The sequence below is a fragment of the Mauremys reevesii genome, linkage group 7, assembly GCF_016161935.1.
Source record: "Mauremys reevesii isolate NIE-2019 linkage group 7, ASM1616193v1, whole genome shotgun sequence".
In the NCBI taxonomy this organism is placed as follows: Eukaryota; Metazoa; Chordata; order Testudines; family Geoemydidae; genus Mauremys; species Mauremys reevesii.
In genome coordinates, this window is record NC_052629.1 from 42,807,405 (window position 1) to 42,834,495 (window position 27,091).

The following is a 27,091-nucleotide window of genomic DNA, read 5'->3' on the forward strand; positions in this document are numbered from 1 at the left end:
TTATTAAAATAGTATTTATTCTATGAACAAAAATTAAATGGAATTAGATCATTATTTCACTTCTTCTTTTTCCCTGTCCCCGTTGAACCATTCTGATGATCTCTTTTTCCAGTTGGGAAATTTCCATTGTTATTGTGGTGAACCTGCCACTCTCTTTCCAGCTGTTTCAGCATTTCTTGGGTAAGGAGTCCTTCACGCACTAGTCTGGCAGCAAGAGATCCTTGTCCGTGACTTTTCATATTCGACTGTACTTCAGCAGGTTTATAGCCCAAAGCTTTAGATCCCCTTATTCTCTTCTGTCCTGGGACCTTTGTGGCACTTGAGAATTGCTCTTGGTTTGCTGCTGGAAGATCTTCCAAGTTCAACATCCTGTCATTAACTTCAGTTCTCTGAAGAGGAAAGTCATCTGGTACAGCTATAGCACCAGAAATAGAAGTAGCTTCTGAAGCTCTGATAAGCCTTGTAATGCTGCGCACACCAATTTGTATAATGTTGTCTAGTTCTTTCTGGATGTCCCGTACGAGGTTGGCATCTGGGAACATGTCCATAAATCGGTAACTGAAAGAAAAAAAAGGTTTTAAATTTGCCAATATAAGAACTGCTTTAGGTCAATGGAGTAAGAAGAGAAGAGATCAAGTTGCTGTCTTACTATTTTGTGGTATATAAGTGACCGCCAATCCGCTCCCACCCATATGCCTCTTCTTTGTGTATCATATTATACATTGTCTCATCAGAGAGGATCTTGACAGTACAACTGTATAACCTGAGCAGATGCAACAATCAGTAGGTTGTACAGAGATCTGTTTAACTGTCAATGTGGCATTCTCCCATATCGTGCTAAATTTGCACCAACATAAAAACATAGCTTCCATTTGTCCATGAACTGCAAATATACTAGGAGAAAACCAAAATAAAGCTTAAGTTTCAGTTTCAATACCTTAACCACAGATAGAGGTCAAAAACATCATGAACAGCTTCAAGATGAACAAGATCCTTGATGTTCTTTGGTGGGACCAGTGGCCAGTTAGTATGCCTGCATATCCAGTCAAATGTCAAAGGCTCATTTCTACTAAACTGCCTTGCAAACTGGAAAATAAATAGATTCAACAGGGTCTTGTATAAGTCTGTTAGCAAGAACTGAGTATTTTTACAACATATTAATTTATGAAACCATTTCAAATTTCCATCCCAAAGCCTCAGAAATAGACTGTACTAGTATGAGTTACAAGTACAACAACTTTTTTTTAAACTATATCCTCTTTATTTGTGTTGACATATGTGTTTTTATATTGTAAAGATGATGTAGTATAATAATGGAAAATCATAATACTGGCAAATACCAAAAAAAAAGTTACCAACCTGCTCTGTAGCTGTTGTTCTTTGAGATATGTTGTACATGTCCACTGAAGAGAGTGTGTGTGTGTGTGTGTGTGTGTGTGTGTGTCCCACACACCTTCTGGGTGTGATGTTCTGTCCCATCTAGTGGCACCGAGACCACTTAAAGAGAAAGAGTTAAATGAGTCTGCTCTACAGCCTTAGCTAATAGCCAGCTGGCTTTTAGCTCATGCGGTAGAGGCTCATGAACTAAGCTCCAGGGATCCCGGGTTCGATCCCGCCTGCCAATGACCGGGGTCTGTCGGCGTTACATGTGCACTAGCGTCAGAGATTTTTCCCTGGGTGGTACCAATTGGGGTGGCACATGCACCCTCTGCTGCCTTGTGGTGCTGAGTGTGACAAAAGGGTAGAGCTGCCCCCCAAACCCTCCCATTTCCTTCTTACTGGACAGACTCTGATATAGAAGGGAAGTAGGGTGAGTCATAGAATGAACATGTGTAACACATTTCAAAGAACTCCAGGTTAGTTTTTAATTCAAGTGATTGCACTTATCCACTCCACTTTGGGTGACTCTCAACCAATTCAATCTGCAGGTTAAATTCCAAGCTGTGAGATGAAGAGCCTCAGGTTTGGGGTGAAGGAGACCATGGTCCTGTGAAATCAAATCTGGATCTGTTTTTTATGTCAATGGATCCCTTGTTGGCAGGGACAGTAGAGTGGAAAAGCAATGCTAGAGACCACGCCGGTGCAACAAGGGTCACGTGAGCATGATCCTATCTGATTTTTTAACATCACTCTGGGAAAGAGTGGAACCAGAGGGTAAGCACACCTGAGGTGGTCTTTCCAAGGCAACAGGAAAGCATCTGTCAGAAACCCTGGACTGTGACCTGTTTTTGAACAAAACTGATGACACCTCCTGTTGTACCAGATTGCAAATAACTTTATGTGGAGAACCCCTCAGACAAAGAGACCAGTCATGGTGACTGGTGAAAGAACTGCTCAACTGAACTGCCAGACTGTTCTGGACACCTTGAAGGTCGGAAAGTTTGATGCGGATCAAGCTAGCAATACAAAACTCCCAAAACAGTATTGCCTCTTGGCACAGAAGTGTCAAGTTGGTCCCTATGTGTCTGTTCATGTAGAACATTGCTGCTGTGTTGTCCGTAAGAACTAGCAAAATCCTTCCCTTGATGTGGGGAGAATAGCGTGACAAGCTAGATGAATAGCTCTCAACTATCTTACATTATGTGGAGAGCTAAATCCTGGACAGATCAGATACCTTGTGTCTGCAGAATTCCCAGGTGGACTCCCCAACCTAAGACAGAAGCATCTGTAACCAGAGTCAAAGTAGGTTGAAGGGGACAAAAGGAACTCCCACACATACATTGGTTGGACCATCCATCAGTCCTAAGAGGCTAAGACTTCTTTGAACACTCAAACTAACATGTCCATTGGATGACAAATTGGGAAGTACACCAAGCTCAGTCAGCCCTGCACCTTCCTGAGATGAAGCCTATAGCATGCCAAACCATGTAAATACAAGAGGCCATGTGCCCCAGAAGTGAGAGACAGTTCCATACTGTCATGGCAGAATGGGCTTTCAGATCTAACAAAATGCCAAACATTGTCTGGAATCTGCTTTGTGAGAGAAACACCCTGGCTTCTGAAGAATCCAGGACTACACCTATAAATTCTATTCTCTGAACAGGCCAAAGGATTAACTTTTCCTCATTTATCAGCACCACCTCTCTCTCTTGGATCAGCCTCTCACCTGTTAGTCATCCAGATATGGAAACATTTATACTCCTGATTTCCTCTGGAATGCAGCCACCATTGCCAGGCCATGCTTTGTAAAGACAGGTGGGGCCACAGTCAGACAAATGGCAGGGACTGAAAGCTGATAGTGGATTGGTTGACCATAAATCTGAGGAATCTCCTTGGTCTTTGACGTAGTAACACATTGAAATACACCCTTTAAGTCGAGGGCAGCGTACCAGTCACCAAGATCCAGATGGGATAATGGAAGCCAAAGTGACTGTGTGAAAATTGATTTTCCTTATGTACTTCATCAGCTCTCACAGGTCTAGTATGGGCCTGGGGCCTCCTTTTTCCTTTGGAATCTGAAAGTAGCATGAATAAAATCCCTTTCCTCTGTGTAAAGGAGGAACTTCCTCTATGACTCCTGACAGGAGGAGAGATTGTACCTCCCAAAGGAGAGCTTCCTCTTGAGAGAGATCCCTGAAAAGGGATAGAGAATGGGGCTGGGAACAAGGGGTAGAAATAAACTGAAGGATGGATCCCAATTCCATCTTGTTAAGACCCACTAGTCTGTAGTGATATAGGTCCAAGCACTTAGGAAGTGGGGTAGCCTGTTGGAAAAATAAACAGAGTTTGAAAATATAGCAAAACTCCTTGTATGCTGTGCTTCCCAAGATTGTCAAACTGACTGTTTGGTGTTCCCAAGCTGTCTGGACAAGCTCGCAGTGGATGAGAACAGAAGAGGTGGTGGTGGTCTCCAGCTGTAACTTTTCCCTTTTCTCCTAGTCTGGTCCTGATAAGGCATAAAGGAAGTATCATGGTAGGACTGCTGCGGGTGAAACTGCTGCTTTTTTGGGAAAGGAGTGTAAATACCCAAAGGCTTCAGCATAGCCCTACAGTCGTTAAGGCTGTGAAACTTGTCATCTCCTTGCTGCGAAAAGAGAGTGTTGGTCCCTCCTTAGGAAGACCTGATGACTGGATCTATGAACATTTAATGCATTGTTATGGCTGATGCCATGGCTCTAGCAGCAGAATCTGAAGCATTCAATGCAACCTGAAGTAAGGCCCTGGCTACCTTGCCCACTATTGCAAAAAACTCTTGTCTGGCCTCCTCTGGCAACTTGTCTGTAAGTTTTAAAAATATGCCCCAGAGGGAGAAAAACAGTGCCCCAGCAATACTCACTGATTATTCTACAGCTGGCCTGCAACTCCGGATTTCTAAACTTTTCTCCTAAGAAGAGTTTCTTTACATCCTTGATTTTGGGGTAGACTCCTACCGACCCTGGTGCGAGGAGACGCAATACCTCCATTCAGTGCTTTTAGCAGCGGGAGGCAGGGAAGATGGTGTTTGCCACACTATTTTTGTGGGCTCCAAAATAGTCTCATTTATGAGAAATGCCACTTGAGAAGACCCCACAGATCCCAAAATATCAACCAACCAACCTATGTGAGCTCTACTTCCACCTGTATGTCTGTGGTGAAAACCACCTTCTTTACGAGGTCCTGATGTAACTGTCAGCAGGATATGAGGAAACACTGACCATTGCTGCTTTATCTGGGGGTGATGAGGAAGAACCTAAGGCTGCCTGAGGTGGTGCTTCCACAATTTTTTCTGAAGGGGGATTCACTCAGGCAGATTGCTCATGTTTGGGAGCTCATTACTGGGAGAGACTTCTTGCAGTTCTTGACATGAAGCGTCACAACATCTACTGAAGGATGTAGAGCAGGGTGAGCAAGGAGAGGATATGGAGTTGGCAGAAATCCCCACAGGTTTCCATATGGCCACTGATATGGCACCGGAGCCCCATTTCTCCCCTGCCAAGGCTCCCTACCAACCAACCAATGTTTCTGCTGGACACCAGGGATGAAAACCCCTTGGAGTAGAGTGACAGCTTACGTAATGCAGCACTGACAGACTTAGCAGATTGCATGCCGCAGCATATGCCTCAGGTGCTGATGGCATCAGGGAAAGTCTTTTGCTGCTGCTGAGCCAAAGAGAATGGCACCAACAGGATGGTATTCCCTAGATGTTGGTCTCAATGGCACTGGTACCAGTGCCGTGTCAATGACCATGCCTGAGCCTCCATATGCACCTCGGCACTGAGCATGCTCTATCTTGCTTCGCAGCTTGACTACTGAACGTCAGTGCTAGGGACCTCAATCTCCTCAATGACATTTGCCAGTGTTGTTTCTTTGGTATCAGAGACGTAGATCAGCATTGACACTCTGTCACAACAGGAAGAGCATTCCCAACCGAACTAAAGATGCTCAGTGCTCACTCCGAGCAGGAAGTTTCCAAGGGTGGGGACAAGGCTGCCTCCACAAGATGCTTTAGTCTGATCCCCATCTGTTTTAGTTCTGCGCTTAAAGACCCTGCAGATTTGGCACCTGCCCCTGATGTGAGCTTCTCCGAAGCACATGGAACTGCAGGTCACTGATCAGCCTTGGCTTTTTGCATTCATGGCAAGTTTTGAAGCCTGAGAACCAAGACATGCCCCAGCAATCTGTATTCAGAACCAGTAGGAACTGAAGCGTAAACTAAGTATGCTAGTAAAAGGGAAAAAAAAGAGAACTACTACTAAAACACTACGCTAAGACTATTAACAAATACTAGCTATATACAATCAAAAACATTTAGAAAGAGGAAACACTTGCAGTAACAAGGTAGCACACTTCAACAGCCATCACAGATGGAAGACGGAACTTAGGGGGGCTGGGGCAGCTCTGCCCTTTATATGATCGCACAGGAGCGTGAGGAAGAAAAGGGCACATAAGCTGCCCTGACAGGTACTGCTGAGGGAAAAATCTGACACTAGTGCACTGGGCATGCACACACCCAAAGTGGAATGAACAGGTGCAACTGCTCGAAGAACTAACATACTGTCTATGACAGAGCACTATGTCGAATGAAGTTTCACTAGCAAGGCAATACTGCTTTTGTGATCTCATAATCTATTTATTGAGTTAAAAACAAACATCAATTATTGGAGAATAAGGCACAGAAGTATCAGAACAACTAAGTGTGAGGGTTTCACAGCTACTGTATTTTAATAAGTGATCTAAAGTTTGTCTGCACATATTTCAAACAACGTTTTACTTTATGCAGCTCAGAATTTTCGTCAACTACCACACATTTTTTACATAACTGTTCAACCCAGAAGCCATCTCTCCCCTCCTGTGCCTCATTAAAACAATTTGTTATGGGCCATACACACAACTAAGAAGCAAAGTATGGGGTTATCCAGAAAATGAGAGCAGAGAGTTTTATGGCTTGATGATCTCCTCCTAGCATGGTCAGCTGGGCTTTGCCCATTGTCTTAGATCTATCAGCAGCCAGCTCATTTTGTTGAATCCTAACAATGCTTCTCTTATTTCAGACTATTTTTTCTAGGTTGAGAAAGTGATGTTGGATACTCATTCCCTGATGTAACAAAGACACTATTCTCAGCTTTAAAAAAAAAAAAAATTTTTTTTTGTTTTTTTAAATAGAAATTAACCACTGACACTTGTGAATCTTAGCTGTTTTGCCAACAGACAACTCAATCACAAAAGTTATGGCCTAAATTTTCAAAAGTTATTAGTGATTTTGGGTGCCCATTTTCAGACATTGGGCAGGGGTCTGATTTTCAGAGGGTGAGAGCTAAGCATTTTCTGAAGATCAGGCCCTTTGTAATAGCTTAAATGAGGCACTCGGAATTTGAGAAAAGTAAAATCACTAGCCAGTTTGTAAAATATAGATCTGTATTTTCACACAAATAAGAGATTTCTCATTTCACTGATATGCAGCAAAAAAATTTTTGTTTTTTACTCTGAAAAAGTGTTTTGCCCAAAGTGACACAAATGTGGCAGCATTTGATATAAATTAACAGGAAGTCACTGAGCAAGGGCCTGATCCTGCAAAGCCCAACTTACATGAGTAGTTTCCACCGCCTTCAGTGGACTACTCACATGACTAAAGATTACTCAAGTCAGGCTTTGCAGGACTACACTATGAAATAGATCATAGATGGTCACATACTTTAGTTTTTAGTTATGTGAATTCACTATTGGGCTAAATTTGGGTTTTTTTTAAAGTCTTAATCATAAAATCAATGATTAATCTAGTTGAGCTTAAGTACTTCTATTTTATTCACAAACTGGGTGCTGAGAAAAAGAGAGTTACTAATAATGGCACCAGCTGGTTGTAGGCAAGCTACTGCTAGAAGGTGCTGTGCAAAGCTTAATACCATACAACTCTGAATATGTACATCATTCCTGAGCTCTGCTAGTTCAGAAATTCCCACTGGGAAAGTTATGTGAATTTTGTGATGTGAATAAAGGGAAAGTTTAGACAACCTTTTTTTTATTTTTAATTTACATCCTAAAGTGGAAGCTGAGCGCCAAGAGTGAAACGCTAATGCATTTACAAACCTTTATCTGAATGGTTAATAGAGGTGGTATTCTTTACAAATTCACCAGCTAGTTTGTATTTCTACTTCCATGTGAGCTTTTTAAAATGCACTTGGAAACTGCCAATTTGCTTAAGACTGATCTAGTCAATTATAAAATAACTGTATATTTGAAGAACGTACCTTTAACAAAGAGGTGCAGACAAAAGGCTGTTTTTTGTTGATGGGTGCTGTGCAGAACACATACCTTACTCTTAAGTTTAGTGGAATGTGCTGAATCATATCTGCTAGAAATTTAAAGTCATCAACATTGCAGACAAAATAGAGCCCATCCACTTGTGAGAGGCTCACAAAGATATCCTGTTCAGAAAAAATTAAAATACTGTTAATAGTTGAAGTTCAGGTTAAGATTATCATAAATTATGGTTGTCAGCTTTTATACTGCCATGCTAACAACTGAATATTTGATGAGCTCTTTCAAAGTCTGATTACATTTGAATGGTACCTTTAAAAAAACCCAATCATTTTTGTATAGGTTGTGTTTGTTCTCTCCCTGCACAATTTCCTTTAAAAATTACATCTGTAATGCAGATTCAGTAGCAGTACAGAGGGTATGTGACGCTACTTAAAAAAAGTAAAACAACTGCTTCTTAAACGTATAATATAGTAATAATATAAGAGCATACATAATAAGGCACATAGTATGATCTCATAAAGTCAGTTATTTCTACATTAAACTGTTGTAAATTTGTGTCACCATCATAACACAAGATAGATTTATTTTTATCTTAGTAGATAATTCAACCATTAAATTATTATAAGGTTGGCTTTAGGATTTTGAGATTACAGGAAAAAGTAGTGAGAAATCAGATCAACTAAAATGTTGCAGGACTTGAGATCAAAGAGTATAAAGACAAATTCCTCCCTACCTGTGCTTGAAACATATTTAAGATTAAAAAAAAAAATCTAAAGTGTCCACAGCATTAGTTCATACCGGTATGGACATCATCAATAGAGAAACATTCAATCATTCTAGATGACTAGCTTAGTTTTGAAAAGTTTCCACAAGAAGCAGTTTCCAAAACTATTATTTTTGCTTCAATATCTGAGTGCATGTCTCAAACTTCAGAGCAAAAAATATACTTTTAAAATACCAAAACAAGTGAACAGCAGTGGCTGCAGCAACAAATGCTCTTAAAAACAGAACAAGATTACCTGGAGACTTCCAGGTCAGTAGTGACACAAAGGGTTACACACAATGAGTATTCTGAATGCATCAGTTGTCACTATACTGGTAGACAGAAAAGTCTAATTGCTTAATAAAAACCCCACAAAGCAGCACCTTGGCTTTTTAATTGCATTGCATTGCAGTGAAGTAGTAATTATAAGGTAACATTTATGTGATTTTTAAAATGAAAGCTCATGTTTCTATAGGTTTAATAATTCTTACCATTAGATTTGACAGAGTAGCATCAGGGAGATGATATGCAAACATTTCTATCTGCTCAGCAGTAGGATGCAGGCCAGCTGTCTAGGGAAAAAGAACAAATGAACATAACCTTTTAAAATAACTTTTTTTGTTAAAAGCAATCTCAAAAGCAAAATCCAGCAGAATAGCATGCAAGAAGTCACTGTACCCCATGGAATCCACCACAGAGCACCACTATCCTGAACTTTTAAGAACGAAAATGAAAACAAAGCTCAAGAAGAGAGAGTCTAGAAGAGCAGCAGCAGTACGTGAGTGAGAGACTTCAAGAGTTTTCTGGAACCTGCAAATGCCCCAGGCATTGAGAATGACGGCACTGTACAATTCAACTTTCTTACTCAGATTCAACAGTGTGCAGCAGGGGTCGGCAACCTTTCAGAAGTGGTGTGCCGAGTCTTCATTTAGTCACTCTAATTTAAGGTTTCGCGTGCCGGTAATACATTTTAACGTTTTTAGACGGTCTCTTTCTCTAAGTCTATAATATATAACTAAACTATTGTTATATGTAAAGTAAATAAGGTTTTTGAAATGTTTAAGAAGCTTCATTTAAAATTAAATTAAAATGCAGAGCCCCCCGGACCGGTGGCCAGGACCCAGGCAGTGTGAGTGCCACTGAAAAATCAGCTCTTGTGCCACCTTCAGCACGTGTGCCATAGGTTGCCTACCCCTGGTGTACAGTGAAGAAGAATACTGGATCACAATATACCAAGGCAGTTGCAGAACATTTTGGTGAGAGCAGAACATTTAAGACTCTTACCTCTATGGGAGGCCCAGACCTATTCAAAATTTCTTTCAGCAATACAAGGTCATCACGATGCATTGTAGTGACTTCCCCTTCCTTGAACACAGAGCTAAATCTTCCAGCTCTGCCTGAAATTTGTAGAGCCTGAGAGGTTGTAATTGCATCCATTTCCTTCTCTCCCTTTTCATTGATACTTGGCTTTATTAGAGAATTAAAAATTATTCTCTTTATACTCCTGAAACATTTAAACAAAAACAGACAAAAATCACTGACTACTTTCTCTTGCAGAGAAAAGGTAGGTGAGGTAATATCTTTTATTGGACCAACTTCTGTGGATGAGAGCATTGGTCCACCTCACCCACCTTGTGTCTCTAATATCCTGGTACTGACACAGCTACAACTACACTGCATACTTTCTCTTCAGTCATGCAGGTTATTGCCATAGAGCTAATTACTGCAGAGGAAGGAGTTCCTTTTTCCTATCAAGGTCCCTTCTTTTCACAAAGCAGGTGGTCTTCAGACTGTAGGTGTTCTTCTAATATGAATTTACTGTTCAAAGTTGCCAGACTGAAGGCCTTGGAAACAGAAGGCCTTTCTTTAGCCATGGAACAGACACAGCACAGGCAGCAGCAGTGCAAGTTTCCCACACCACTAGGCCAACACCTATCAGTCCTGTTTAAGAAGGAATACTTAGCCCTGGTCTACGCTGGGGAGGGGGAGAGAGGGGGGGAGAAATCGATCTACGAAGTGGACGTACTTAGATCGATCTAAGTGGTGTCTTCACCATGGTGAGTCAACTGCTGCCGCTCTCCCGTCGACTCCGCTTGCACCTCTAGACTAGACGCGATAAATCAATCCCTGCTGGATTGACCGCTACCTGCCGATCCGGCGGGTAGTGAAGACATAGCCCCAGAGTAATTAGATATCCACTGATTCAGTGGTTGGCAGTCTCAGCAGAGTCCAATGGTGACCACATCACAAAAAAAATATGGCAACATCTGGGACCTGACTAAGACCACTAAGATTTCCGAAATGCACACCTCTAGTTTTCACATCAGAGAATAAGAACCTGATCCTGTGTGGAGCTGAGCATTCTCAAATGCCACTGAACTGAAGATGCTCAGTGCCACCTAGGATGCAGTCTAAATGAGCAGTTTAACTGTTGTGATCATTTTCAGTATCTAGAAAGTATAGCTCAACCCAGTCAGATCAGCCACCACTTAATTCTAGTGAGAACACATATACACACATACTGGGTACTGTACATAAAGGGTTTTTATCCACATTAAGCAAACTGTCAAAGACTGAGGAAAACCAGCACACTTGTCTCATTGAAAAATAAGCCTTAACCTATTCAGAGTACTTACAAATTAAGCCCCATTCCAATTGCATCTGTAGCAACTAGAATTTTACACGGATCATCAGGGTCATTGAATTTCTTTGCCTGGGTAAGCTTTGTCCCTAGAACAGAATCAATCACAAGTACAGGACTTTATGTAACAGGACTTTCCACACAAAAAGAGGTTATACAAAAAGACTGCGTGCTCTTACATGTCATTGAACAAAAGCATAACAGGTTGAAGAAACATCAATGTTTATTTTTGCCAGTGTTCCCAGAAAAATGGATGGGTGGCATTTTAAATAAATCAAAATAAAATAAAAGTTATTGTTGGAAGAACAAAATTAAGATTACACAGCTGATAAAGATCTAACTCCAAGATTATAAAACAAGACAAAGAAAATGTGCTCAGTATTGTCTTAATTCAATATCTAGATATAGAGCTTGAAAAACGTAAAGTCTCTTTATTAAATACTTTTCATATGGTAGCAGCAATAAACAGAGCCTTCTCTTTAAAAGCAAGATAAAGCTAGTATCTTACCAGGTGGGAGACTGCCATATATGACAGCACATTCTAGTCCTCGGGCTTCAATCTGCCGACTCACAGAATAAATATCGTTCTTATTGAAACAGACAATGCAGTCACCAGGACGAAGGTTATCTAAAGACTCTAGCGCATAATCCAGCACGGTAATAGGAGTAAGCCTCTTGTAGTTTCTGACCTATGATCAAACAGCCGTTTTGTCAAGGCAAAACACAAAAATCCTTTGCAAAATGTATACTATGAACATTTAACTTCATATGAAAAAAATCAATCATAGCTTTAAGATTATGCTGTGCCTCACAATCCCAATGAGAGAAGCACTAAGAGAAAAGGTTGCATCTCCTTCTGCCTTCCAAACAGTAATGAACATTCTCATGAGCATTTCCAAACTGGGGACTTAAAGACCTTTTCAGGAGACAGAAAAGAAGCTACTTTAAATTAGATTCCACTGCAGACATATACAATGTAAGTAAAACTGTATTAATACTAGGGAGAAAAAAAAATTGCTCTCCAATATGGGAGTCCTGCAGGCAGAATGCTTTCAGGGTCGGGATCTATGTTTGTAAAATGTCCCTTGAAGACAAGCACATGGAGGTAGCTAGCCGGAGTTAGTTTATTTTTCTTTTCATAGCTTTTTTCCTTGGCATATGTTAATCCTTTTAGCATTTTATACTCTTCTACTGATTTTTGATTTCTTAAGAACAAGTAACTAAAAATAAAGTGACCTGAGCAAAAGGTGGGCATCGTGACCTCTAGGGAAAATGGATATGTGAAGAAAGCCTCAGCATAGATCTAGCACTCTCTCTGGGTAAGTCAGTAGAAATTGTAAGATCCATTGTTCTCTTGGTAAGGGCAATAATATTTTTGCCAATAAAGGTTTATTTTGCGACATCTCTAAGAAACCTCCTTTTGATTCAGGAGGATTACGTAGCCAACATATCAAACACAAGCTCTGACTCCTGTAGATTTGATCAGTATTTTCTAAAATGAGGGATATAGTAGACACCTGCAAAATTTTAGCTAGTTTAGTAGCTAGTAAAGTGTATACAACTTTATAGCCACTGGACAGGGGAGAAAAAAGGGGACGGTATAAGATCTACCTCCACTTCCTCTCCTGTAGAATACATGAGCTCTGTCACCAAGTCAATAGCAGCAGCTTCTCCACAAACGTGAACTTCTTCTGCACTGAGTCCTGAAAAAAAATGTAGTGAAATAAAGCGTTAAAATATAAGTGTTCACACAAATCAGCAATACTGAGAGCTGACAGAGGTGGTTTAAAAAAAAACAAAACAATCCTGCCTACTGAAGATGGCAATAAAGGATGGGATTTATTTCCTTGTTTATTTTTTCTTCCTACATATCCATAGTCACTGTAACTTTTGCTTGTGTATTTACCTAAACCACCACTATATACACTGCTAAGTTTTAATGGAGCAATTCTTGACCTTACCAACTATTATCCAATGTCAAATCATCCATCTGATAACTATCTTAAAAGTTAATATTCTGCTGACACCCTCTTGGTGCCTTGCCATCATCTTCATATTTGCCCAACATGGGAACACATGCCTAAGGCTTCACTGCTTCACTTGTAAAAGGAAAAATGAAACTAACTCTTCTACTCTAACTTCTCAAAATTTCCACAAATATGGAAAAGTTAGAGTTTCCTTTTTCCACTCTAACTTTTGAAAAGTCACAGAGTGGGGAAAGAGGTAAAATTAGGGGAGAGAATGTTTTCTTTTTTTTATCATTCTGCTAAATTCAGTGGTAAAAGAAAGGGGAGAGAAAAACCCCAAAATGTGAGATTTCCAGGCTTTGAAGACAAAAGAAAATTAAAAAGTTCCCACTGAAAAAACCCCCCAAAAATTGAAAACATGTGCCTGCAAGAAATTTGGTTTATAATTAAACCCATGGGGGGGGGGGGGGAGAGATAATCAGCCAAATCTAAAATTTAAAAGATTATAGAAATGTTTATTATTTGCCAAGCTAGCACACATTTAACACTAAGTTTTAAATTAAAATTCTGTTGGATTACCTATAATTACAATTTTTCAATTTACAAAAGTGTAATAAGTAGATTATATGATAAAATGAGGCTTCTCTACTAATCAAGCAGGTAAACAAACAACAAATTCATTCAACATAATTAGCGGTAAGTTTAACACACTTGGAGCTAGTTTATTAAATGTAAAATGGCTCAGTTTCAACACTGATGGGCATACCTAAAAGTGCTCTGGTCCAGGCCCATCCTCTAGCCGGATCTCTGATCATCTGAATTTCATCAATGACAGCCACTTCATCTTAAAAACAAGAAAATTATGATGCGAGGCGACGAGTGCCTAGATGACACGACTACATATGAAGGAACACCTCCAAGAACACAATACAAAATAGAAGTTATTTCCTACAAGAATTATTCAAACTCAGTCTCTTCTGCATTCCAAGATTGCTCTGAGAGTATCCAGATTTAATAACTCTCAGATGACAGTACTATAGCAGAGGTCAGAAATTGCTAAGTTAAAAGTAAGAATACATACAGCACTTGCAAGACTAGAATGAATTGCTTAAGTTTAACCTCTTACAGGGGGTAAGATAAATATGAAATTAAAGAATTAGAGTTAGCTTACGTTTGTTTAAGGAAATATATGTGCATTGTAAAGAAAGACCCTGCCTGGCAAGTAGAAGGCAGGCCTTGAAAATAATAAGTGGTAAAGCCAGAAGGAATAAAATAGGGAAGATGTCTGGTTCAAAGAATAACTAATGAGATAACAGGACGTTTCTAAAAAGAATGCCTCGGACCAACAGGGGTGACTGCAGGTGGTTTTAAATAAAACACAGACAATCTGTTTTAAAATGAGCCAACACGACCCTTCCCCAACCCACAAACTAGTGTTAAAGCCTGTGTGAACTCAGGTGCAATGGGAAAACTGTTAGACAGCAAGAAGGAGGGGAGGAAAGGCCTTGAGAAGAAAGGAGGTTGTAAATCTTATCTGGATTAAGACTGGAAATAAGGGTGAATTGTCTCAAATTGTCTTTTAGCTGAAGTCAGTAATTGGCAATGACATCACCTGCTTGTTAAAGGATATAAAAGATAAACTCTTAAAGGGTTCATTGCTAATACCTGCCTGACCGCACTGGAGGCGACCTATATGGGTCTAAACACCCCTGGGTTTAACAGCCCATTTGTAAATATCTTGATCAAATTCTGATAAAATGTTGTGTTACTTTTTGGATGCAGTAAATTGGCTAAAAAGCCTAACTAATAAGCATGTTTAGACCAATTGGATAAGTTTGGCCTTTGGATTTAATAAAGGAATTTATGATTAAATTAGTGTTTGGTAGTTTTCCATATTAATAATTTCAAATATTACTAATTTCAACATAAGGGTGTAAGCATCATTGCATATAAAGAAACCCATGCATATGAAGAAAATAACCATGTATACATACAAGGTGTAGTAACACTGCACATCTCAATAGTGCAAGCAACATGGGTTGCTTGTCTGCCTTCTGGATCAACAAGAACACGCTCTTCTCCTGTTACCAAGTCACACGGCACACTCTAAAAGAATTAAGAAGTAGAAGTTAAATTATCTTAAAAATAGAATTAGAATATTTTCCAAAGGGGAAAAAAAATGGGAAATTGTGACAGACTATGCCCCTGTATTCACCCCCTACAAACTAACATAATAATCTTTGCACAGGGCATATCTTGTAAGGTAGAGTTTGAAAACATCAGTTTGGGCAACAGGTCTGTCCTAGACAAAGGAATGTATGTTCTGCTTAATTTACATTTAAGCAGTAAACTGAGTCATCAAGCATGAACAGAAACAAAAAGCTCAAACAGGTGAGAAAAAGCCAGCAGGGAACATCCTCTCACATAGATTCTTTGTCTCCTAGTGCCCAGCTGGAAATGTTTTTAAAGAGAGGGACTGAAACTGTAAAAATAAGGGACAAACACCCCAAAGCACCACCCCATCTCTCCCTGCCCATCGCATTCACAGCAAGTCACTCAACAAAGGAAGCATTCCTTGGACGCTGGGGTGGGGTCCTGATCTACAGGGTTTGGTCAGTAACACTGCTGAAAGCATGTGGTGAGAGACTTTGCTTCAATCTGATATAGTTTAAGTCAAGTCAAGTAGGAGTAAATATCTTACCTTTATTTTTCTTGTAACCATTTCTGACTTTTCTGCCTCATTACTTGTACTCACTTAAAATCTCTTTGTAGTTAATAAACTTGTTTTACTGTTATCTAATCCAGTGTGCTTAAATTAAAGTGTCTGAATAACTATTTGAGATAATAAGATGGCACATTGTTTCTTTTAAAGAATAACAGATTTAAAATACTTTGTACTGTGCAGGAGAAGGCTGAGCAGTATTAGACATACATTTCTGGGGGGGAAATCTGGGGTTGGAGGTGTGTTGGGGTCACCATGCATATAACCAAGACTGGTGAAAGCCAGAGTGTAACCCAAGGGTGGCTGGGTGGCTACAGTGACAGGCAGTGTGGTTTGCTTGATAGAAGGCTGTGAGCAGCGCAGGTGGGAGCTACTTTTGCAAGACTCTGTAAGTTAACAAAGCTTGCCAGGCAGGGGTGACACAGCTGCTCATATCTGGACTGTTTGCTGGTATGTCACTGAAATTAACCCAAGTATACTACATGCCTACATACATGGTCGGATGGAGCCCAATTTTGTTGACCTTCTAGACATGGAGGGGAGGAAGGTGGAGGAAGTTGAGGACACAATTTCCCTCTGATGGGTGGTTTAAATTGTACTGATCATTGTCTATTGATTAAATGAGATGTGGTAGGACAAGGAAGGGGTGTAAAGTGTCTCTTAACTCGATTTTGTTGCAGTTCCTATGGTGCTGTGTTTTTAAAAGTCAATCAAAGTGACTGAAACTTTGGATGGGTGCCTTTTGGTATAGTTTCCTCTAAAACAAAATCTAAATAAAATTAATTATCTTAACAACATCTTTCTCCCTCCTACCCATCCCTGTGATCTAGTAGTTTCTTTTAGAGCGGGGATAGATTTATCCTTGAGAAATCCCTGCCAAAAGTAATTTACAGAAGACGGACAATGGAGTACAGTAAATATCTTGTTCTAATATGTTCAGCATATTAGAATGTAATTGAAGATAGCATTTAGAGACTACTAATTTCTGTAATCAGAAGCTCTCCCCTCCCCCGCCATTCCCCAGTTCCTGCAATGTAATATCATTATGCTTTAACTTTGTATTTCTCCATCCCCACGAGGTATATGCTTTAATCATATTAGCAACCACGTACAATACACTGAGCACAATAATCCTCAATAGATTAGGAAACTTTTCCATGACAACTCCACTAACAAGGGGTGCACATGCATACACACGCACTATATATTGTTTCAGACTATTATTCAAAGGCAGATGTTTGGTCCTAGGAATTAGAATTTCGTATTAATGTAAAACATGTTAGAAATTAAAATGATGAGAATTACAAAATCACTATTGTTAAAGAATTAACCAAAACTCAGTATGTTTAATTGACAGATTATTACTACAGATTTATATGTAATTACTATATAAATATTGGTGATTTTAATACTTAGTCTTTTAAATTAATGCTTTGTAATACCATTTCTGTTTGCCTCCCTGCAAATTCTATGCAGCTGGAAACAGGCTAGAGAAAAAGACCTACAAAGATTTTGGAGGCAATCAGTGGGGCTAATGAAATCTTATTCAAGTCACCTAAAGCAACACCATGGCAATGCCCTTTAAATCAAAGCATTTGCTGCAAGCGGTAAAACATTTTATTCAATGCCCACTAGTACTAATATAAACATTAAAACAGGAAGAGAGAAGTTAGTATACGCCAGGGTAGCTATGTTGAATAGAAATGAAACTAGCTTATCAAGTTGTCGTATAACAGGAATAAATAATTCTAAATTATATATTGACTAGAGAGCAATGCCCTCCCCTATCGACGTTCTGAGATGCATAAACCTCCACTCCAAAAAGAAAGGAAATTCTGTAGACATGGTGTCCCCTGACACACGTACTTCCTTGCAAACACATGCAACAAGCTCCTGGGAGTGGTCCACCAATCTGGAGGGCTTTTAGCAGAGAGATGGACATAATGTGGCAGCTGGAAGGCACATTACTTGCTACTACTTATGGTTTTCATGGTTTAAAAACACTTCTCCAATTAAATCTTGCACTGCTTTACACAGTGACCCAATAAAGAGATTTATATAAAAATCAACTTTTCTTCATGTTCCTATTTCTGTAATTTGCTAATGAAAAATTAGCAAATTAGGTGGTTTTTTCCTGATATGGCAATCGGTGTTCATCCCAACCTAGCACTGTCCTTGTTTTCCCAAGGTTACAGTCCAGGGACAGCTGCCTTAGTGCAAGATCAAGGGGAACAGAGGCAGTCATCTCCACTCCCCAGACAGTCCTACAAGAAAGCTAGCAAGAGCCAATGTAAGCACAGGGGTGAGCCAATGACTGAAAGGCAATAGACTGCTACATGCATGAATGTATGGAGTTCTTTGGACACTGTTTCATCTGTTTCTGTGAACCACTAGTATTAATGAACACTGACAGTATCATAATTCAAGACTACATTTTAACAGAGACTATTTCAAAGACTACCCTAAAGACATACATTTATTAAAACAAAATATTTCGTATAATGACATAATGCATGTAAAGTTGAAGAGAAATTGTTTAAGTAATACACTGACAGCATCATTACTCTTTTGGAAGATCTCATGGGCCAGCAGTTTTAATGGACCACAGTATATTCCTGATTTTGCTGCCAAGTATCTCTGGATAGCATGATGAGTTTTTCCACTATTTGTAGGGCCAGCATGAAAGACTATCTTTCTTTGAATAGCCCTGGCTTCTGGATACCTAAAATACAAAACAAAGACAAAAATATTATAATCTATCATCCAGATATAGATTTGGGTGAAATCCCAGGTGAATTTGTGCTATTTGCCCATTTATTTTAAATTGTCATTTAATAAAACAAAAGACTGGGAGGAAAGTTCTTAAACTCAATCAAGTACAAAGAGGTTTCAATATAATCCTCAAATATTAGTAGACCTCTTGACCATTTCACATTTCAGAAAGTTTAAAATCTAATATGTGAATACTGTTGTCAACAAATAATATTCTTACTATTATTGTTTTACTACTGCATTCTTTTTTATTTACTTTTTAGATTTTGACTTAATATCTATTGAATAGGATGTGAGTAAAAGACCGAAACTACCTCTATACAAAGCTATCAACAAGCTAAAATTATTTAACAGGGGAGGAGAAAGAAAGAATGTCAGATAACGGAACAACGGTCTCAAAGCTGAAGCCCTCTCATTTAAATTTTAATTCTTTGGCAAAGAACACTGATAGTAACAGACATCACATCAAAGAAGTCTGACTCCTGGCACAAAAGGACTGTAAAAGTGGTCTGACAGCCATTGTTGAACTTTTATGTCATGAAGCACAGGTCTAAAGCATCTGCAAAACTGTTTTTTCTTAGAAACAATTCTTGCCAATACCTGATGCCCCAGCAAATGTGTCATTTCATTAATTACCTGGATAATGGAGAGTGTGTACTTATAAAACTTGCAGATGACATCAAGCTTGAAGGGGTTGCAAGTACTTTGGAGAATAGGATTAGAATTCAAAACAAACTTAACAAATTAGAGAAGTGGTCTGAATTCAACAAGAGGAAATTCAATAAAGACAAGGGCAAAGTACTTCACTTAGGAAGGAAAATCAAATGCACAACTACAACATAGGGAATGACTGGCTAGGTGGTAATACTGCTGAAAAGGATCTGGGAGTTATAGCAGATCACAAATTGAAAAAAAAAGTAAAAAATGCAGTGCAGCTGCAAAAAAGGCTAATATCATTCCAAGGTGTATTAACAGGAGTGTTGTATATAAGACACGGGAGGTAATTGTTCCACTCTACTTGGCACTGCTGCCCAATTTTGAGCACCACACTTTAGGAAAGATGTGGACGAATTGGGGAGAGTCAAGAGTAGAGCAAAAAAATGATAAAAGGTTTGGAAAACTGAACATATGAGGAAACGTTTAAAAAAAATGGGCACGGGGGGGGAACAGTTTTCAAATGTGTTCAGGGCTGCTTTAAAGAGGATAGTGATCAATTGTTCTCCACACCCACTGAAGACAGGACAAGAAGTAATGTGTTTAAGCTGCAGCAAGGAGATTTAGGTTAGGTATTAGTAAAACTTTTCTAACTATAAAGGGTAGTTAAGGCTCAGGAATAGTCTTCCAAGGAAGGCTGAGGAATCCCTGATTGGAAGTTTCTAAGAAAAAAGGTTCAAACAAACACCTGTCAGGGACAGTCTAGGTTTATTTGATCCTGCCACAGTGCAGGAGGCTGCACTTGAGTTCTCCAGGACTCTTTGGGCCTTATACTTCTATGATTCTATGTTACTATGACCCTTGATTTCAAGGTTTTGCACATTTTTCTGAAATCATTACCCACCAAACACTGGACAACCACAGACATGAAACTGAGCTCCATTTTAGGATTAGATATTATATAGCAAAGCTTTAACGACTAAACCGTACTGGATTAATCAAAACCTGTTACTCTTAGCTATACATTATTTCCAATTTATATTGATACTAGTAGGCAGGTATGCACAGTATCAATTCTGATAACTAGCTATAACAACATCTTCCAGACAGTGAAATTAGTATAGTCTTTAGCATGAAAACTGCTGTCACTGGACAGCAATAATATGAAAGTCTGACACTTAAGTACACTAACCAGTTGGGCGGCAATCTTAAATCACTGATCTTGCGCAGATCATCCATACAGTCCAGCATAGGAAAGATTTGCTTAGCATGTCTCAGAAAAAATGGAAAGAGATCATCAACGTGACCTGGAAGACAAACACTTTTAAGAAAGTTTGCTACTATTATCGAGTCATGGGTTCATGAGATGAGTTTTTTGAAAAACGGAAAAGTAATAATATAATATAGACTCATTAAGCCTATAATGCAATACAATCTAGTATAAAAAAAAACAAAAAAACAAAAACAAAAAAAACCCTAAGAAAAAAATCTAACTTCAATACAGTGACTTTGGCTATTCCACGGCATTTTACTGAACTTTGTTACAGAAGATTTCCAGAATAGGCAGATTTTTAGGATTATTTGTGGAGGATAAACCAAATAAAAATTTAAAATTTATTTTTGATACTCTTCAATTAGTGTAGTATAACTACCATAACTGAGCATTTTGTATTAAAATTAAGATGAGTTTGAAACTTTCATATATAGGTTTGTTGGGGGTGACTTGCTTTGACAAATATTTTATGTGCCACCATATACTATTTTAGAAGCTTATGAAAATTTTAAAAGGATGCTAGCAAATACTTTGGGTCCATAATTTAAAGTACAGTAGGTTAAATTATATTTCAAGTATAGAGAACTTTTGTCACGTTTAACACTTTAGAATTGCCACCATTTAAAAATAAAGCAGCGCTACTGTTTTTGTAGAACATATACTAAAGAAGAGCTATGTGCATTTCTGTGCTGTTTCTATAGCCATCAACTAGCATCTCCTCTTCACAGGCACAAGTATTATTAATTATGTTACAGAATGTAATTACCAGAACATGTATGCCGGTGTCAGTACTGACCAAAAAAAAAAAAAAAAAAAAAACCCACAAAAGAAACAACGCAAAGGATCAAAAGTATACTCTCCAGAGTCTAAAAAAATCAAGAGAAAGTAAGCAATATTAAAACCAGTAATCCATCAGAATATTCTCTAACAGCCCCTTAAAGATCATACAAGTTGTAAAGCCATAACAGAAAAATATATGGAATGGAAAAAGTAAACATGGTCATCAAGTCTTTTTCTTAACAATTTGTAACTTGCAAGGAATAGATACTTTTGTGGAAGGGATGCATGCTCATGGTGGTCTGGAGAGCAATAAGTGCTAAAGGGCCAGATCCCACAAAGTGAAGTACATCTCTACTCCTTCCATTCCCACTTCAGGGGGCTTCAAGGGCATTGAGCACCTCATAGATTCAGACCCAGGTTTCTTTATCTTTATAACAAGCCAGAGCAGAAAGTAAAAATATTCACAAACTAAGTTTTATTTTAAAACATGGCCTATATACTTGCCTGCACCACAACAGATATCATTTAGAATAATATGTACATCAGCACTCAGGAAACTGGACTCCATAATGTACTTTCTAAAGCTTATAAATGCTTGATGAAAAAGACGAGCTGTGGAAGGGGAGAAAAAAAAATTTTCACTGTTACGTACAAAGTTTCACTTTGAAATACCCAACAGAACACGCAAAATGTCAATTTAAATCAAGTTAACTAGAAATAATATTTTTCAGATCTTTTGTACATAAACATTCAGATTAAAAAAGAAAAGCAAGCTACTCAGACAACAGGGTTTGCCTGTAACAGTTTTGCTAAAAGCAGCTAAAAAATAAGGCTAAACCCAAGATGACATATTTGTTTGATGTAGAATGTGTGAGAGTTATTCTACTAGAAAGGAAAAAACACAAGAAAAAACATCCAGATAATAACTTCATTTTAAATATGGTTGGTGCCACAAATTACATTTTTCTTACCATCCAGTCCATTTTCTCCTCCCAGTCTCTGCATTTCTTTACGCTTGTAAAACTTATTTAATATTTTCAGGACTTCACCTGTAAGATAAAAGTTTGGAATTTCTTAACTTAACTGACGTCAGATTAACCTTTGCTCAAATAGAATTAAGAAAGTCTGCAATAATTTTGTTCAACTCAGTCTAAGGCCCAGATTTTAAAACGTATTTAGGCATTGCCTAACTTGACTTAGCAGCCTAGGTCTCACTGAAAGTCAGTGGTACTTGAGCTCCTAAGTCATTTTTGAAAGCTGTCTATTTAGGCCTTGCCACACTGAGCAGAACACCTAAATACCTTTAAAAACGTGGGTCTAAATGTTTGTAAAAAAAAAAAAAAAAATGAGCGCTTGTCATCATGAACACACACTTACTTTCGTTAAGTTTAATTACAATTAACATTGAGCCTAGTACTGGGGATGACAGTCATCTCAAGTGATTCCACAGGAATTTCCATACTGGATCAGACCAGTGACCCATTTAGTCCAGTATCCTGTCTCTGACAGAAGCCCATCTCAGATACTTTATAGGAAGGTGCAAGAAAACCTGTAGTGCACAGTTACTACTCTTGTTAGTTAATGGTAGGCTGTGACCCAAAGCATAATGGTTTACATCCCATACATATATACATACACATATAAAAAACCATGACCACTTTGTTTCCTATTAATCTGAAGATTTTGTCAAAGGCTTGTTCAAATCACTTATTTCTTCTATAACCACAATCCGTGACACTAACATTACGTTAGCCAAATCAAAGAGAATATGCCAGTTTCCAAACTGCTTAATAATTCTTTAAATATACAATAATGAAATATATTTAAGACAGGGCTGGAGCCTCCCCTGCAGCTGGTAGTGGCCCGAAGACAGAAAATTCTACAAATTTCACACCAAAAAGTTTCCTGGAAAATACCCCTCAAGATGGCTGCACCAAGAATCAAAAAGGAACTGGAGGGATGAAGGCTCCCAACCTCACATGTCCATAGGGAAGACAGCACCTAGATCAGAAGAGATATGCTGCATGGAGCTGTGTTATTGCTCTGACTGTCCTCCCCATCAGGCAGTACAGCTCCAATAGGAGTTGTGGTACTATTAGCAGATTTCCCCTTCAGTTGCTCAGTAGCACATACATCATGTCAAGTGATAAGCACCTACGTCATGTTATCCTTCCACTCTGCCCATCAGATTATTTTGAGCAAGTAGAGTATTGATAGCATACAAGAAGTCCTTTAAAAAGGCAGTACTGTGTAGTCAGGATATGAACTACATAAGAATGGTGCACACATGCACAACAATGTTTATGCTTACAAACCTAAACAGAAACACAAAAAGAATAATATATTTTATGGAATAGCTGACCTGACCACTAAGTACAACTGGTTTAGATCTGTACACATTCCCATCAGCCACGTTTGCCAGCCTTTCCATTTTTTTTCTTTGTTATTTTGTATCTCCTGGTGCCAACACTTACTACAACAGTTGAATGCCTTAACTTGTACCCTGCAGCATCAGCTAGCAAAGGCAAAGTCCCAGCAGAACAGTGCAGGGGAGACTTTGAACAAAAAATGCAATACAGTGGCACCAACCCCCAGCCCTGAGTGAACTAGAACAGCACTCAAACAATCTATGAATGCATGGTGAGAATGTTCTATTCACTAGAGTGCTCTCAAAAAAAAAAAAATGAAACCCCTAAATTCCTCTTTGGACTTTCCAGAACTAGCTTTGAGAAGAGTGTGGAGAGCAGGAAATACACTTAATGTTTGACATTAAGTGTGTCCATGAATCTAAATTCAGTTACAAAACTTAAAAGGTCAGTGTTATTTATTATCCTAAGCAGTAAGACATTGGGACTACACCATACCTCTTGACTTTAAGCACACTCTCTTCCTTTCTAAGGGCTTGTCTACATTACAGAGCCTTGGCCAATATAATAATGCCAGCAGAGCCAAAGAGTAGATGCAGCATAAGCCACAAAATAAGTTTGTCTGCCTGCACAGTAACACCACCTCCCTGAGGTCGTTAGCTAAGCCAAAGAAGAACTCTATAGTCACATCTACCCTGGAGGTTTTATTAGCATAGCTATGTCAGTCCTAGCCAATGCAGCTATGCCAACAAACCTTTGTGCTGTAGACCGGGCCTAAACTATTCTACTTCCCCTCACAGTTAGAATCTTGTGTCTAAGGCCATGTCTACACTAGGAGAACTTTACTACTAAAGGAATACTGACCTGCTATACTGGCAAAGTGCTCCTACTGTGGGCACTGCTACACCAGCAAAGCTGCACTTTCTACCAGTATGGTAAAACCACTCCCCAAACATGAAACAAGATATACCAACAAAGCTGCACTTTTCTGGTAAAACTGCATCTACACTAGGGACTTTTGTTGCACAGCTCTGTCAGTCAGGGATCACAACTCTTCATACCACTGACCAACAGAGCTGTGCCAGTAAAAGTCCATGGCACAGATCTAGCCTTAATGTCTGTACACCACCTGGGGGCAGCAGTGCCCTGATCCCTAACTGGGACCTCTAGACAGTATGCTACATAATAAAACAATATTACCTCCTCCCAGCTAAGTCAAAGAGCATTTCTCTTTAATTATTCTTTATCTTTCTGTTGTCTTTCACACAAGTGAGCACTCACCATTTATGTTCTACACTCACATGAATCTGTGTTCTCCTGATTATTATTCTGTCTTTCTAATTGTTTTTTTCAGCATCACCTTTAGGGGCTCTTCATCTTCCTATCTATTGGAATCCCCATAGGGATCTATTCTCTGGTCTCGTCTCGTCTCTCTCTGTATATATGCATTTAATTTAGATGATCCCCAAATTTACCTCTGACCTTTCCCCTTCTGACCAATCTAGCATAGTTGAAAATCTGACTATTTACTCCTATTCTTTACTTTGTTTCTCTTAGCCAATCTCTAGTCAGAGGACAGTACCTTAGCTTTTATTCCTTGACTACTTTGCTTCTTTAAGAGCATTTTGTGAGGTACTTTGTCACAGGCTTTTTGACATTCCAAGTAAGTTACAGAGGCTTTGCAGGTTTATCCCCAAAATGTCATATTCATCTAAGTGCTTTTAGTTCTATTTTTAAACCTTTATCCTAAATCTGAAGTAAAGCTCACCAGACTGCAACTCCTAGCATCACTACTACCCTCCTCCCCCGGTTTTTTCCAAGACAGGATCAACATTTCCCACTCTCCAGTCTTATTGAAGAGCAGCCAATTTCAATGACAGATTTGATATTTTCACTAGACACTCAACCGCCTTATTCGTAAATTCCTTCAGAGCTCTTGCATATATACTATTAAGTAAATCCTAGTGATTTCTTGCTCTTAATTTTAATCAAATTTGTTCTAGCACCTCCTATTCTGACACTTTGAACTCTAAGAGCACCAGGAAGTGATGAAAAGATTCTGCATTTGGACCTACACCTATCAGGTAATAAAGCCTGAGAGGTGTAGGTGCAAACACAGAATCTTTTCATCACTTCCTGTGCTGAAGGCAGCTAAAGATAAGATCATTCAGCTTCTCTGTTCTGTCCTATCTCGGGGCCTCTCCTTCTGCCCCTCCACCCCCACGAACATGATACAGTTCTGCAGTGACCTAGAATCCTATTTTCGACATCTCCGACTCAAGGAATATTTCCAACACACCTCTGAACAACATACTAACACAGAGACCTTCCTACCAACACTACAAAAAGAAGGATTCTGGGTGGATTCCTCCCGAAGGTCGAAACAACAGACTGGACTTCTACATAGAGTGCTTCCGCCGACTTGCACGGGCTGAAATTGTGGAAAGGCAGCATCACTTGCCCCATAACCTCAGCCGTGCGGAACACAGTGCCATCCACAGCCTCAGAAACAACTCTGACATCATAATAAAAAAGGCTGACAAAGGAGGTGCTGTCATCATCATGAATAGGTTGGAATATGAACAAGAAGCTGCTAGGCAGCTCTCCAAAACCACATTCTACAAGCCATTAGCCTCTGGTCCCACTGAGGGTTACCAAAAGAAACTATACCATCTGCTCAAGAAACTTCCTGAAAAAGCACAAGAGCAAATCTGCACAGACACACCCCTAGAATCCCGAGCAGGGGTATTCTATCTGCTACCCAAGATCCATAAACCTGGAAATCCTGGATGCCTCATCATCTCAGGCATTGGCACCCTGACAGCAGGATTGTCTGGCTATGTAGACTCCCTCCTCATGCCCTATGCTACCAGCACTCCTAGCTATCTTCGAGACACCACTGACTTCCTGAGGAAACTACAATCCATTAGTGATCTTCCAAAAAACACCATCCTAACCACTATGGATGTAGAAGCCCTCTACACCAACATTCCACACAAAGATGGACTACAAGCCATCAGTAACAGTAACTCCGATAATGTCACAGCAAACCTGGTGGCAGAACTTTGTGACTTTGTCCTCACCCATAACTATTTCACATTTGAGGACAATATATACCTTCAAATCAGCGGCACTGCTATGGGTACCCGCATGGCCCCACAGTATGCCAACATTTTTATGGCTGACTTAGAACAACACTTCCTCAGCTCTTGTCCCCTAATGCCCCTGCTCTATTTGTGCTACATTGATGACATCTTCATCACCTGGACCCATGGAAAAGAAGCCCTTGAGGAATTCCACCATGATTTCAACAATTTCCACCCCACCATCAACCTCAGCCTGGACCAGTCCACACAAGAGATCCACTTCCTGGACACTATAGTGCTAATAAGCGATGGTCACATAACCACCACCCTATACCGGAAACCTACTGACCGTTATACTTACCTACATGTCTCCAGACCACACCACACGAT

The 27,091-nt window shown here is 39.3% G+C and overlaps 1 protein-coding gene across 3 annotated transcripts in view; it reads right to left on the reverse strand.

Annotated features, from left to right (window-relative positions):
* The window catches only part of SUPV3L1 (Suv3 like RNA helicase), a 36,864-nt gene continuing 9,773 nt past the window's right edge, over positions 1–27,091 (reverse strand). For 2 of the 3 annotated variants that reach the window (XM_039480679.1, XM_039480678.1), the window contains exons 2-15: positions 22,221–22,298; positions 21,754–21,861; positions 20,389–20,503; positions 18,324–18,492; positions 15,043–15,154; positions 13,815–13,892; positions 12,693–12,784; positions 11,590–11,770; positions 11,077–11,170; positions 9,725–9,944; positions 8,932–9,012; positions 7,665–7,841; positions 938–1,086; positions 1–558 (exon numbers count right to left, since the gene is read on the reverse strand). In XM_039480679.1, the coding sequence (XP_039336613.1) occupies positions 57–558; positions 938–1,086; positions 7,665–7,841; positions 8,932–9,012; positions 9,725–9,944; positions 11,077–11,170; positions 11,590–11,770; positions 12,693–12,784; positions 13,815–13,892; positions 15,043–15,154; positions 18,324–18,492; positions 20,389–20,503; positions 21,754–21,861; positions 22,221–22,254 (2,112 nt within the window). In that variant the 5' untranslated portion in view covers positions 22,255–22,298 and the 3' untranslated portion in view covers positions 1–56. Of the gene's footprint in view, positions 559–937; positions 1,087–7,664; positions 7,842–8,931; positions 9,013–9,724; positions 9,945–11,076; positions 11,171–11,589; positions 11,771–12,692; positions 12,785–13,814; positions 13,893–15,042; positions 15,155–18,323; positions 18,493–20,388; positions 20,504–21,753; positions 21,862–22,220; positions 22,299–25,941; positions 25,961–27,091 lie in introns of those variants that run through there. The other variant, XM_039480680.1, reaches the window with a different exon arrangement.